A 12794-nucleotide genomic window follows, 5' to 3' on the forward strand; every position below is an offset into this window, starting at 1 on the left:
GGCCCAGGAGCTGATACCAACAGGCCCAGGAGCTGATACCAACAGGCTCAGGAGCTGATACCAACAGGCCCAGGAGCTGATACCAACAGGCCCAGGAGCGGCTGCCACCAACTGCTGCTACCAGCATCAGCTTTTTCTCCAGCATGAACATAAACAAAAATGTCGAAAAGAAATCTGAAGCAAAGTCGACCTATGACTGAGGAAGAGTTTGAGGAGATAAAGAAATCCTTGGATTTTATGTCTGGTGAGATAGCAACAATCTCACGGCAACAGAATCTCATAATGGACCAAATGGGGGAGGTTAAAGAACTGAAGAGACAGCATGTTGAGAAACACGAGCAGATAACGCTCTTGGAACATCGTGTGGCTGAATTAGAACAATACAGTAGAATTAATGATGTTATAATTTGTGGGCTGGAAACCAAGCCACAATCATATGCTCGGGCGATGACACAGGCAAACACTAATGAAGAAATGGATGAAGACCAGGGATCCCTTGAAAAACAGGTAACATCATTCTTCAGTAATAAGGGCATTGCCATTGATAACAATACCATTGAAGCTTGTCATTCTCTTCCAAAAACAAAAACAAAGGAGTTAAACCAGCCATTCTAATCCGGTTTACCAATAAGAAATATAAAAATGCTCTCCTTAAACAAGGGAAGAAATTAAAAGGGTCCAATGTCTATGTAAATGAGCATCTTACAAAGATCAATGCAGATATAGCAAGACAAACACACCTCCTCAGAAAGCAAAATAAAATACAGTCAACATGGACCACAAACTATAAAGTGTACATGAAATTAAATGGTTCACCAGAGGAAGCCAAGGTGCTGCCCATCAGACAAATGGAAGAGCTGGATAAATATCAGTGATACAAAAAGATGGAACAAGGTCACTTCTGCTCAACTTTGTGACATCCAGTAATATACACATGAACATAGACACAGACACTGATCCAGAAAACAACTTCTTTGACTATTTGAACAACACCTGCTTTTACACTACACTTTCTACACTGATGATAACTATAGACAATGCTTTAATTCAGACCAAGAAATGTCAGTTATTCATTTCAACAACCGAAGTCTTTAGTCAGAGTCAGAGTTTCTTTATTGTCATTCGCACCTCATGTGGTACATGTGGTGGAGCGAAATTATGTACACGGGGTCCCAGTTACATCCAACAATAAAATGTCTAAGAAAAACAGTAATAACATCTAAGATATGAACTAAGAAAAACATCAACTAAATATACACTAAGCACTCATAACATAAAACATTGAACATCAGCACAAACATGAACATGAGTCTGTGAGCAGATGTGCACGCATGAACACATCAACATTGAAACAGATCAGCAGCAACATGAAACAGATCAGCAGCAACATGACATGGTTTTTCACAGTGATTATTCTAGTTAGAGATTCATGAGTCTAACAGCCTCAGGGTAGAAGCTGTTCCTTTATGCTAACTATCAAAACATCAAAGAATATCTACATCAACTAAAAATGTCCTTTAGTGTTATAGCAATATCAGAAACCTGGCTCAACTCTGAGAAGGGAGCAGATTTCCCTCTGAGGGGTTATGAGTTCAATTATATAAACAGAAAGAATAAAAAAGGGGGAGGTGTGGCTTTGTACTTAAATAATGGACTCAAATATAAGGTTGTAGAAAATATGTTGGTGTCAATTGATGATGTAATGGAATGCATTACCATTGAGATTCAGCTTGAAAAGCAGAAAAATATTATTGTCAGTTGTGCGTACAGATCAACAGCATCTGACACTGAGATATTTACAAAATACATGGAAACAATGTTTGCTAAGATTTACAAAAAGGTCATTTTTATCTGTGGAGACTTTAACATAGATGTATTAAATCCTAACAAGGTTAAAAGGACAGATGAGTTTATTGATACCATGCACAGTTTAGGTTTATATCCACTAATTATGAAACCAAGTAGAATAACGGCCCACAGTTCAACCTTGATTGACAATATATTTACTAATTATATGGAAAGTAAACTGTGGAGTGGACTTCTTATAAATGATATTAGTGATCATCTGCCAGTGTTTGTGATCCTTGAAGGGGTCTGCAGAAAAGTTAATAAGGGCGCTAACATTTCATATAAAAGAATAATGTCAGAAGACTCAATAAGTGCATTAAGAAATGATTTACAGTCGCAGAACTGGGAAGTTTTGTATGAATAAAACAATATTGATAAAGCTTTTGAGACATTTCTCAAAATATTTAAAGCACTATACGATAAAAACTGTCCAACTATCCCTTTTAGTGACAGATATAAGTACAAAGATAAGTCATGGATTACCAAAGGATTACAAAATGCATGTAAGAAAAATAATAATTTATATAAACAATTTATAAAATATAGAACTTTTGAAACAGGACAAAAATATAAAACTTGTAAAAACAAACTAACCACTATTATGAGGAAATGTAAGAAGGGATACTATTCAAAAACATTAGAAATTAACAAACAAAACATTAAAGGAATATGGAAAACATTATATAGCTTGATAAGAAACAATCCTTCTAAAACGACTCTCCCTGAGCATTTTATTTATAATGACAGAACAGTGAATGAAATGACTGAGATAGTGAATGGGTTTAATGAATATTTTGTAAATGTGGGGCCTAAATTAGTAGAAAAAATAAATGACATAAACCTTCAGGATGGGCAAACTCTGGAAAATTATATAACAAGAAATACATCTTCAATGTACTTGGAACCATCCATCCATCCATCCATCCATCCATCCATCCATTTTCTTTACCCGTTTATTCCATTTTGGGTCACGGGGGTCGCCGGTGCCCATGTCCAGCAATCACTGTGCGAGGGGCGGGGTACACCCTGGACGGGTCGCAAGTCCATCACAGGGACACATGGAGACAAACGAGACAAACAACCATTCACTCTCTCACTCACACCTAGGGACAATTTAGAGCTACCAATCAGCCTAACATGCATGTTTTTGGTCTGTGGGAGGAAACCGGAGTACCCGGAGAAAACCCACGCATGCAGGGAGAGAACATGCAAACTCCACCCAGAAAGGCCCCCGGACCAGGATTTGAACCAGGGACCTGCTCGCTGAGAGGCAGCAGCTCTACCAGTTGCGCCACTGAGCTGCCTACTTGGAACCAGTGAATAAAAAAAGAAATTATTGCAATGGTCAATAAATGTAAGAATAAAAAGTCAATGGATTGGAATGGAATTAGCATGACACTTATTAAAAAAAATAATTGATGATATTGCAGACCCGCTGACCTACATCTGTAACTTGTCATTCATAACTGGATCATTTCCAAATACAATGAAAATTGCAAAAGTTATTCCTTCATTTAAATCTGGCTATAAACATACCTTTAATAATTATAGGCCTGTATCCCTGCTTTGTCAGTTTTCTAAAATACTAGAAAAAGTGTTCTGTAAAAGGTTGGAACATTTTATTGAAAAGCATAACATTTTGACAGACTGTCAGTATGGTTTCAGAGAAAACAGATCAACATCAATGGCATTGATGCAGATAATAGAAGAAATCATAGACCGTATGGATAAAAGGAAATTTTCAATTGGTGTATTTCTTGATCTCAAGAAAGCATTTGATACCATCAATCATAGTATCTTGCTAAAAAAGCCAGAAAGGTATGGAATTGGGGGGTAGCATTAAATTGGATTAGAAGCTACATTGGACAAAGGAAACAGTTTTACAAATAGGTAATCACAAATCAGAATTATCACAAATAACTTGTGAGGTTCCACAGGGATCAGTGTTGGGCCCAAAAATATTTAATTTGTATATAAATGACATATTCAAAGTATCAAACCTGCTAAAATACATTATATTTGCATATGATAATAGCATTTTCTGCACTGGAGAAAACATCCAACAACTCTCTGAGGTGGTAACAACAGAAATAAAAAAAAAACTAAATCATTGCTTCAAAAACAATAAATTATCACTAAATTTAGATAAAACAAAATTCATGATATTTGGAAACCACAATAAACATGACAACAATGCAATCAAAATAACTATCGACAGTGTTGAGTTAGAAAGAGTCCATGAAATCAAATTTCTAGGCGTTATATTGGATGATAAATTTTGCTGGAAACCACAGATTTGCAAAGTAAAATCTAAACTTGCCAAAAATTTTGCAGTTTTGAGGGGAGTAAGATTTGTTCTGGACTAAAAATCTCTGTTTATTTTATATAATACTCTCATTGTACCATATCTGAGTTATTGTGTGGAAGTTTGGGGTAATACATACAAAACAAACTTACAGTCGCTGTACGCATTACAAAAAAAAAGCAATCAGACTTTTTCAGCTACTACATAAAGTGGGATGTTGGGAACATACAAATCCATTATTTTTTAAATCAAATGTACTGAAATTCTGGGACCTTGTAAAATTCAAATCTATACAATTTATGTTCAAAGTAAGAAACTGTCAACTTCCACACAATATTCAAAAAATGTTTTGTGACAGAGAGGGGGGGGTTATAATTTAAGAGGAGAAGGAAAATAAAAAAAAAACAATGTATCAGAACAACCAAAAAGAGTTTTTGTATATCAGTTTGTGGAGTAGATCTATGGAATGATTTAAATGATGAGCTCAAACAAAGTATAAATATAAGCCGGCTTAAAAAAACAGTATAAAAATGAGCTTATTGAAAATTATTTTGTATAGGATGGGAGTTTCAAAGACCAAAAATGCTATTGCTGATATTAATGTGTAAATAATTGTACATTCAAAGATTAGAATGTGAGGTTTAAGCATCATTTAATGTGGGATAATTATAAGGGTTATTTGGTGTGGGGAGACTAAAATGATTATATATTGATGTGTATGACGGGGAAGGAAATCATAAGATTATCTTCTACCTGCTCCTTTTCGAATAAATTGTGTAAAATTGCATGTCAATTGGCATGACTGTTATTATTTTTTTCTCTTTCTTTGTTTTTACTTTTAATTGTCGTTCGAAATAAAAAAAATAAAACAAATAAATAAATAAAATATAAAAAGTTAAAGCCTCTGTTTAGGCCAACACAAGTATAGATGTACTATATATACATAGATAAAAGTGAATTTTTAAAACTTTTGAAAATTTTTGTATCATAATGACACATTTGACAATAACAGGTACAGCATATTAGTGCTATATATTTTTTTTAACACAACTTAGTTTATATTTGGATTTTTTTCAATTTTATTCATTACTTTCAGACGAGTAAATAAAAATATTTGCTGTACTGGATAAAATTTTACTTTTTATCTTTGTAGCGGGCAGCACGGTGGCGCAACTGGTAGAGGAGTTGCCTCTTAGCAAGCAGGTAGCCCCATTTCAAATCCCAGTCCAGGGGCCTTTCTGGGTGGAGTTTGCATGTTCTTTCCGTGCATGCGCGGGTTTTTTCCGGGTACTCCAGTTTCCTCCCACAAACCAAAAACATGCATGTTAGGCTGATTGGTAACTTTAAATTGTCCCTAGGTGTGAATGAGAGAGTGGATGGTTGTTTGTCTCATTTGTCTCTATGTGTTTCTGTGATGGACTTGTCATCTGTCCAGGGTGTCCCCCACCTCTCACACAGTGATTGCTGGATATGGGCACCAGTGGCACCAGTGACCCCCGTGACCCAAAAATGGAAGAAGTAGGCAAAAGATAATGGATGGATGGATAGATCTTTGGAGCTTAAAGAGCGCATCACATTGCTCTCTTCGCTCTGGTCTTATCCTTTTTATTTTACCTTGAGGGTTGGAGGCATCCCAGTAGTCATGGCTGATTCTAGAATTTGACCCTTAGGGGCGCTTAGCCCCCAGTGCTGTACATGTGGTACTTCCTGTTTATCACTGTTGTATTCAGCTGCTCATGAGGTCGGCCACAGGGCTTTATCATCTTTTACATTTTTCCAGACACAGTTTAGGTTTTGGAAATGGTTTAAACCCTCTGTATTTTATTTTTAGTATATTTTTAGTATATATCAATAGTATATTGTAATTCACCCTATAAAGCAGAGCTATTCAAGTAAACTGCTCAGGGGGCCACAGTTCCTGATTGCAGCAGCTCAGGGGCTGAACATCCATTCAGCAGATAAAGTCATTATGTAAATAAACTAAGTATTAAAATGATCTGTTACGTTTTAAATTTGTTTATTTTGTTGCATTGAATCATAAATGCACCCCCCCCCCCCCCAAAAAAAAAAAAAAAAAAAAACTTTTTTTTTTAACTATATTTTTCAGGGGTGCTGAGTTAAAATTTAAAGGTGCTTGAGCAACCCCCAAAGCAGGCTAAAACCACCACTGCCAATAGTGTTTTTAATGTAACAGAGGAGTTGAAGTGTCAGGTTTTGGCTAGTGAAAGTGAGATTTTTTTTCAAGGTTGCATTTTAAATGAAGGTTACACACACAAAAAAATCACAAATGTAGAAATTTTCTTAGAAATGTTTTTAGTCATACAAACTATTAAAATATTTAGTTTAGTCATAATCCCAGTTACAAAGTAGTTAGTCAGTCAGTTCTCAGGTGAAAACCCACAAAGTAGAGGCAGAAGGCAAGCAGGTCAAATGTACCAAGAACTCTACTTAAGCAATGCAAAGGACCTTGCAGTAGTAAAATGAAGCAATCTGAAACAAATAATGGGCTGAAGAGTCGAGAGAAAATCAACAACCTGGTAAAGAACAAAAGGAAACGCTGGGAACATTTGACAGAACACTGCAGGTGGGTCAGCTGAAAACAGAAGCCCGTTGAGACAAAAAGGCAGAAAGTTAACTTAAACCAAAAACTCAAAAGGGAGCAAGATGTGATTTTGAATCCTTATATAAATCACAAAACTTTATTGCAAAATGTTTTTTCTCCTGCATTAAAATTGTCAACATGCTGTTTATATTAACATGAAAATGTGAAGGTAATACTTTTTCGTTTCATGGAAGACCAGAAATATCATTGTGATTGATGAGAAAGAATCCTGTTGGTTCATTTTATTTATTTTTTTAATTATGTATAATCAAAACTTGGCAAAGATTTCTAGACAATTGCAGTACAATCTGGAACATGCAGAAAACAGAGCACTCAGGTTTTGAAATATGGGTGTGTTCACTGCGAGCTTCAACACTCAAAATCCACAGAGACTTTGAACTGAAATGAAATTACGATACATGTGCAACATTTCTCTATTGATATGTGAAGGGTGATTAATGCCACTACTTCATTTTATTGCAGGCAAATGTATCACTTTGTAATGCTGCAATCTTGATAAGAGCTAGAGGGAGGGGATCAATAAGAGCAAAGCAGGAAAGTGTGTCTTCAGAGTCTGCCTATACTGATGAAAATGGAGACTTTTTTCCCACTCATCCATGAGCTTGGTTGCTAATCACCTCAGTTCTCTAATTAGCAATTGAATGAAAAGCACTGAGGGTGAAAATCATAAATACTTAATGCATGTGAAGTGTGCTTTGTTGGCGACAGAATTCACCTGGTTTAATGCAGTGTGCTGCAGAGTAAGACGGGCACAGTTAGCGGCCCACTCTGTTGACACATAAAGTCAGACTGACCAAAAGAAACTGGCAGCAGAAGCCAAATTATAAATAGCTTTGACCTTTCATAGTAAAAACCTGTTAGTAAAAGGTAAATATGTTCTGTCAGTGGTAGAATGCCATTTCAGCTTGAGTTTGTACTATAATTAGTCTGCACCAAACGTGTGGACGAGGTAAAGTGAACAGAAATGTACAATTATAGTAGCAACTAATACCAGTTTTCATTTGTGCCAAGTCTAAAAAAAATGCACATCAATAAGGTGAAAAAGAGAGGCCAGGCAGTGAATAGAGATTTTTTTCAGAAGTGATTTATGACAAAAGGGTGTCGTCAAAGGAAAAGTTTACTAAACAATTGTGAGACCAGTATGGCCTGGAGACAGTGGCAATGACAAAAAGACAAGAGAAAGAACTGGAAGTAGCAGAAATGAAGATGATGAGGTTCTCTTTAGGAGTGACGAGGCTGGATAAGATTAGGAATGAGATCATCAGAGGTACAGCACAGGTTGAACAACTGGGAGATAAAGTTAGAGACCAGACTGAGATGGTTTGGACATGTCCAGAGGAGGGACAGTGAGTATATTGGTAGAAGGATGTTAGAAATGCAGCTGCCAGGAAAAAGACAAAGAGGAGATCTATGGATGCAGTTACAGAGAACATAGAGGTAGTTGGAGTGAGGACAGAGGATGCAGACGACAGAGTGACATGGAGGAGGACGATTGGCTGTGGAGACTCCTGAAAAAGCCGAAAGAAGAAAAATCAGCTCTAGCAATAAAGAAAAAAGCAAAAGTTGTCAAAAAGGTTTAGATTTTTTTACATTACTGTAGACAAAAGGAATGATTTGTATTTTTTTGGTTATAAAACAACATTTTCTGTCAACCTTAAACCCTTAAGTAGAAATATTAGTTATATTCATTGTGGTTGACGTGCTGGTTTATGTTTTAAGTGGAACTTCTGCAGTCATGAATTATACATTAACCAGTGTATCATCCTGACAATCACTGCACCACAAAAGATGTTAAAAGGTAGAATCAGATGTGGTCTTGGTGCAGTGATTTGTGATGCTTTGAGTTCCAATCAATACAGTTCTTACGACCAGCAATGAAGAGGTCAAGTTATGATTGACCTCTGGTGTGTGTATCTATATTGTTTTGCCGTTCCACTACTAGCAATATAGCTATGAGGCTGACATTTTTCTTATCTTGGCATTTTGTCTTTGACTCATAATGTAAAATCCTATAATACATGACCCTTATTTTCTGAGTGTTATCACATCGGGGGTTAGTGTAGTGTGATGGACACCCAGATGGTGCTGAGATTGCCTGACAGGCACATGATATGTGCTGTTTTTCCATCTCACTCCTACACCAAAGTCTGTCACTTTCAGCATACTGCTGAATGCACGGAGACAAATTCCCAGCAGGTCCTTCTGTTTATTTGATACACAGAAAATTTTAAACTGTAAGATAAGACAGTTGTTAGGAGATCCATTGATTGGCAGGTCAATGACTCGCTAACCATTCAACAAAATCTGTCCAAGGACTTATAGACCCGTGCAAAGTAGAGAATAAAATATTACATTTGAACTAAGTGAATTACGTAAAAAAAAAAAAAAAAATGGTAAAATGGACTGTACTTATATAGCGCCTTTCTATCTTATTTCAAGATACTTAAAGCACTTTACACTACAATCTGTGTCCTCATTTACCCATTCATACAACACTCTACTAGATCTCTACAAAGCTAATTGAACAAATCATTCTAATGAGACTAATCAGTGCTTTTAGATCACATTCATACACCAATGGGACACACATCAGAGGCATTGAGGGGTTCAGTGTCTTGCCCAGGGACACATCGACATGTGACTGCTGGTGGATTTGAACCCCCAACTCTCGCATTGGAGGACGACTGCTCTAACCACTCAGCCACAGCCGCCCCAAAATTAAATGAACAGTTTAAAATTTACTGAATTAAAAAAGTAATTTAATTAAAACTTAATGCGGTACCACTTTACAATAAGGCTCCCCTTATAGATGGAAATTAATTCCTCTATAAACACTTTATAAATCATTAAGAATTGGTTTATTATGCATTAATTAAGGGTGACAAAGAGACAAAATTGACCAGTTTCTTTCCAAAGAGTGAGTGTCAAACCTGTTCACTTATATATTTCATCTAGAGTTGTTATTTTAAACATTTCAGACTAAGTTGCTACCTTGTAAGCACAATAAGCATTTGTAAACCTAATTTTTTTTAGGATATAATATTAGTTGTAGATACTTATAATGCAGTGATAAAGTACAATAATATATGCTAAAGAATTAGGTTTACAAATTCTTATTGTGCTTACAAGGTAGTAAGTTAGTCTGAAATGTTTAGTAGAACAACTCTAGATGAAATATATAGGTGAACAGATTGACTCACTATTTGGCAAGAAACTGGTCACCCTTAATTAATGCATAATAAGCAGTTATTAATGATTTATAAAGTGTTAAAATATCTACAAACTAATTATTAGGCATCAATAAGGGAGCCTTATTGTAAAGTGGTACCCTTAATGCAATTTTTTGTTTGTTTCTAATGGCAAAGGTATTATTTATTAACCTTTATTTAACCAGGAAAATCCCATTGAGATCACAGATCTCTTTTTCAAGGGAGGCCTGAGCCTGAAGGCAGCCTAACATGCATGTTTTTGATCTGCGGAAAAAAAAAAACAGAGTACCCGGAGAAAACCCACGCAAGCACGAGAAGAACATGCAAACTCGACACAGAAAGATCCCAGGTCCAACCGGGGATTGACCCCAGGTCCAACCGGGGATTGACCCCAGGACCTTCTTGCTGTGAGGCAACAGTGCTGAGCTGTTGTGCTGCCAATTACAAAACCTATTAAAAAGCAAAGGTTCTAACACTGTCCTGATTTTATTTTGGCTTTTTGGGAGAGAAGTTGAAACTTAAGGACTGTGGTTAATACGTACCAATAACCAAATATTACAGGACATAAATCCAAGAAGCTGAAGTTTATATATTATTCATATCTTATGTAAATGTTTAATGTGTGAAGCACATTGAAACGGTCTATACTAATAAAACTTGGTTGACTGAGGGATTGATGCACCTCTTTCTCATAACTGAGATAATCATTAATACTATTTGTATATTTTCAGAAAATGTAACCATTACTCTAACCATTGCTTTAATAATAAAACATGTGAAAGTAGTTTTGTTTATTGGTGAGTGTGTTTTTAACCATCCATCAAGAAAGTCCACATTGACAGGAAAGTCAGAGAACAGCTGAGGCCTGGAGGTGTGCAGTTGGGTGACATTCGGGTGGCATCTCTTTTGTTTGTGGATTGTTTCAGCTTCAGTGGACCATGCTGTAAAATGCCCAGTGGAGTGGTTTGTAACTGAGGGTCATTTCTGTAGGTTGTCTGATTGTTCAGTTCACTATGGATGTGAGGATGTTATTTGTTCAGAAGCTTTCGGATGTTGTGAACTTTTTGTCATGAGCTTTGTTAAAGTAGGGCTTTGTGATTGGTCAGCTTTGAGGTGGGTTATAGGCGAGGAGAAAATTTTTAAATCTAAACTCCTTCTTTCACACACAGCCATTGTGCTTTTACTGAAATAATGAGTTTGGGGATATAATCTGCTGAAACGAGGTTCATGAACTTCCCAGAGTACAGCTTAAGGCACTCAGGGATTTCAGAGGACCTCATTATTTAAATTCTGGATGATTGCTGTCTAAAACTAAGTGTAAAGGTAAATCTTTAGAAAATCATGTGGGATAATAAAATGGTAAGCGTTAGTTGTTTATTCAGAAAATAAATTTAGACAATTTTCTGTGAATGTGAATATAATTTTAGATATTTTGTTTAAACATGTGCTTGTTTTGACCTGTTTTTTTGTACTGTTTGTCCTCATTCCTAAAGATAACCAAGCAGCAGCTTCAGCAGACCAAGGATCGCTTCCAGGCCTTCCTCAACGGAGACACGCAAATTGTAGCTGATGAGGCATTCATCAACGCTGTGCAGAGTTACTCTGAGGTACTAACACTATTTAATACACTCACAATCACTATTTTCTCAAGCACTAGGGTTTAATACTTTAAAATAATGACTCTATTATGCATTATTGGTACCTATCTCATTACAACTTTTGTCTTGAGCATGATGTTGAAAAGTATTTTGTGATGTATACATGCTGCATCTTCTTGATTAAATCCGTGTACAACAAAAGAAGTCTGAAAATTTAAACAGCACTACTGAGTTCTTATGTTACTCCATGTCAAAATGCCTGAATTCAGAGAGCAGTAAAATGGTGGAGGAAGCTTTTCACTGCACAGATTATGAGTCAGAGCATGTGGTTGACAGTCTTTTTTTTCCCCCCAGCCTCACCATTCAATCTGCAAAAATCATTATCACCATGCATACAGTGCAAAAGACCTAGCATTAAATTTGATACGTTACTGGTTAAACATGGAATAGAAAAAAATGAAGCTAAACGAGATCTTGGATACTTTTTGTAACAACCTCTCTAGTTTGTAATGGCTAAAACAGTAATCCATTTAAGTTTGTTTTATTTTTTGCTAATTTAACAAATGCTACAGCTTATTGTCTGCATTTAAAAGTTTTCACATTTCAAAAGCAGACATTTTCAAACCATTTCTTTCTTATAATAAAACCGATTTACATTCTTCATAGGCTGTCCTGTTAACGTATAATAAAACTTAAAGAAAAAGAGATTTGGAGGAGTATGGTTCCTGCTTAAGGACATTTTACTTTCACTTATGTGCACTATTACTTTCTACCAAGCGCAATAAAAACGTGAATAAAATATAAGGAGCAGTGTAGGGTAAAATATAGTTCCTAATAAAAGTTTTAAAAGTAACAAGTCTTGCAATATGTATAACTTTTTAGTTTGTTTTTACCTTTAAGTGGGTTCTATAGAAGCAAGCTGTAAATGTTTGCTACCACAGACACACATATTAAACAGAACAGAGCATTTTAAAATACAGGTCTTATATCTAAAGAGTTTCTCTTGAAAAGATAGAGTTCTCTGCAGGAGCTTCATGCTGGTTTAACATTTTTTATCTTCTTTTCTTTTTTTACTCCCAGTTTCATGTTGGTAACAAAATTACATCTTCTATAAGAAACAGGTAGTGCATGGGTTTAGGTAATCAAAATACTTAGTTTATGGTTGAAAATATATCTTCTTTACCACTACAGTGTTAATTCACAATGTATCA

General features: G+C 35.8%; 1 protein-coding gene across 1 annotated transcript in view; it reads left to right on the forward strand.

Moving 5' to 3' along the window:
- cadpsb (Ca2+-dependent activator protein for secretion b) overlaps nt 1-12794 on the forward strand; it is a 143227-nt gene that overhangs the window by 24969 nt on the left and 105464 nt on the right. The window contains exon 2 of the mRNA XM_037678709.1: nt 11479-11592. Within this exon, the coding sequence (XP_037534637.1) occupies nt 11479-11592 (114 nt within the window). The remainder of the gene's footprint in view (nt 1-11478; nt 11593-12794) is intronic.

Source organism: Nematolebias whitei, chromosome 7, assembly GCF_014905685.2.
Source record: "Nematolebias whitei isolate Nwh7 chromosome 7, NemWhi1, whole genome shotgun sequence".
Lineage (NCBI taxonomy): Eukaryota > Metazoa > Chordata > Actinopteri > Cyprinodontiformes > Rivulidae > Nematolebias > Nematolebias whitei.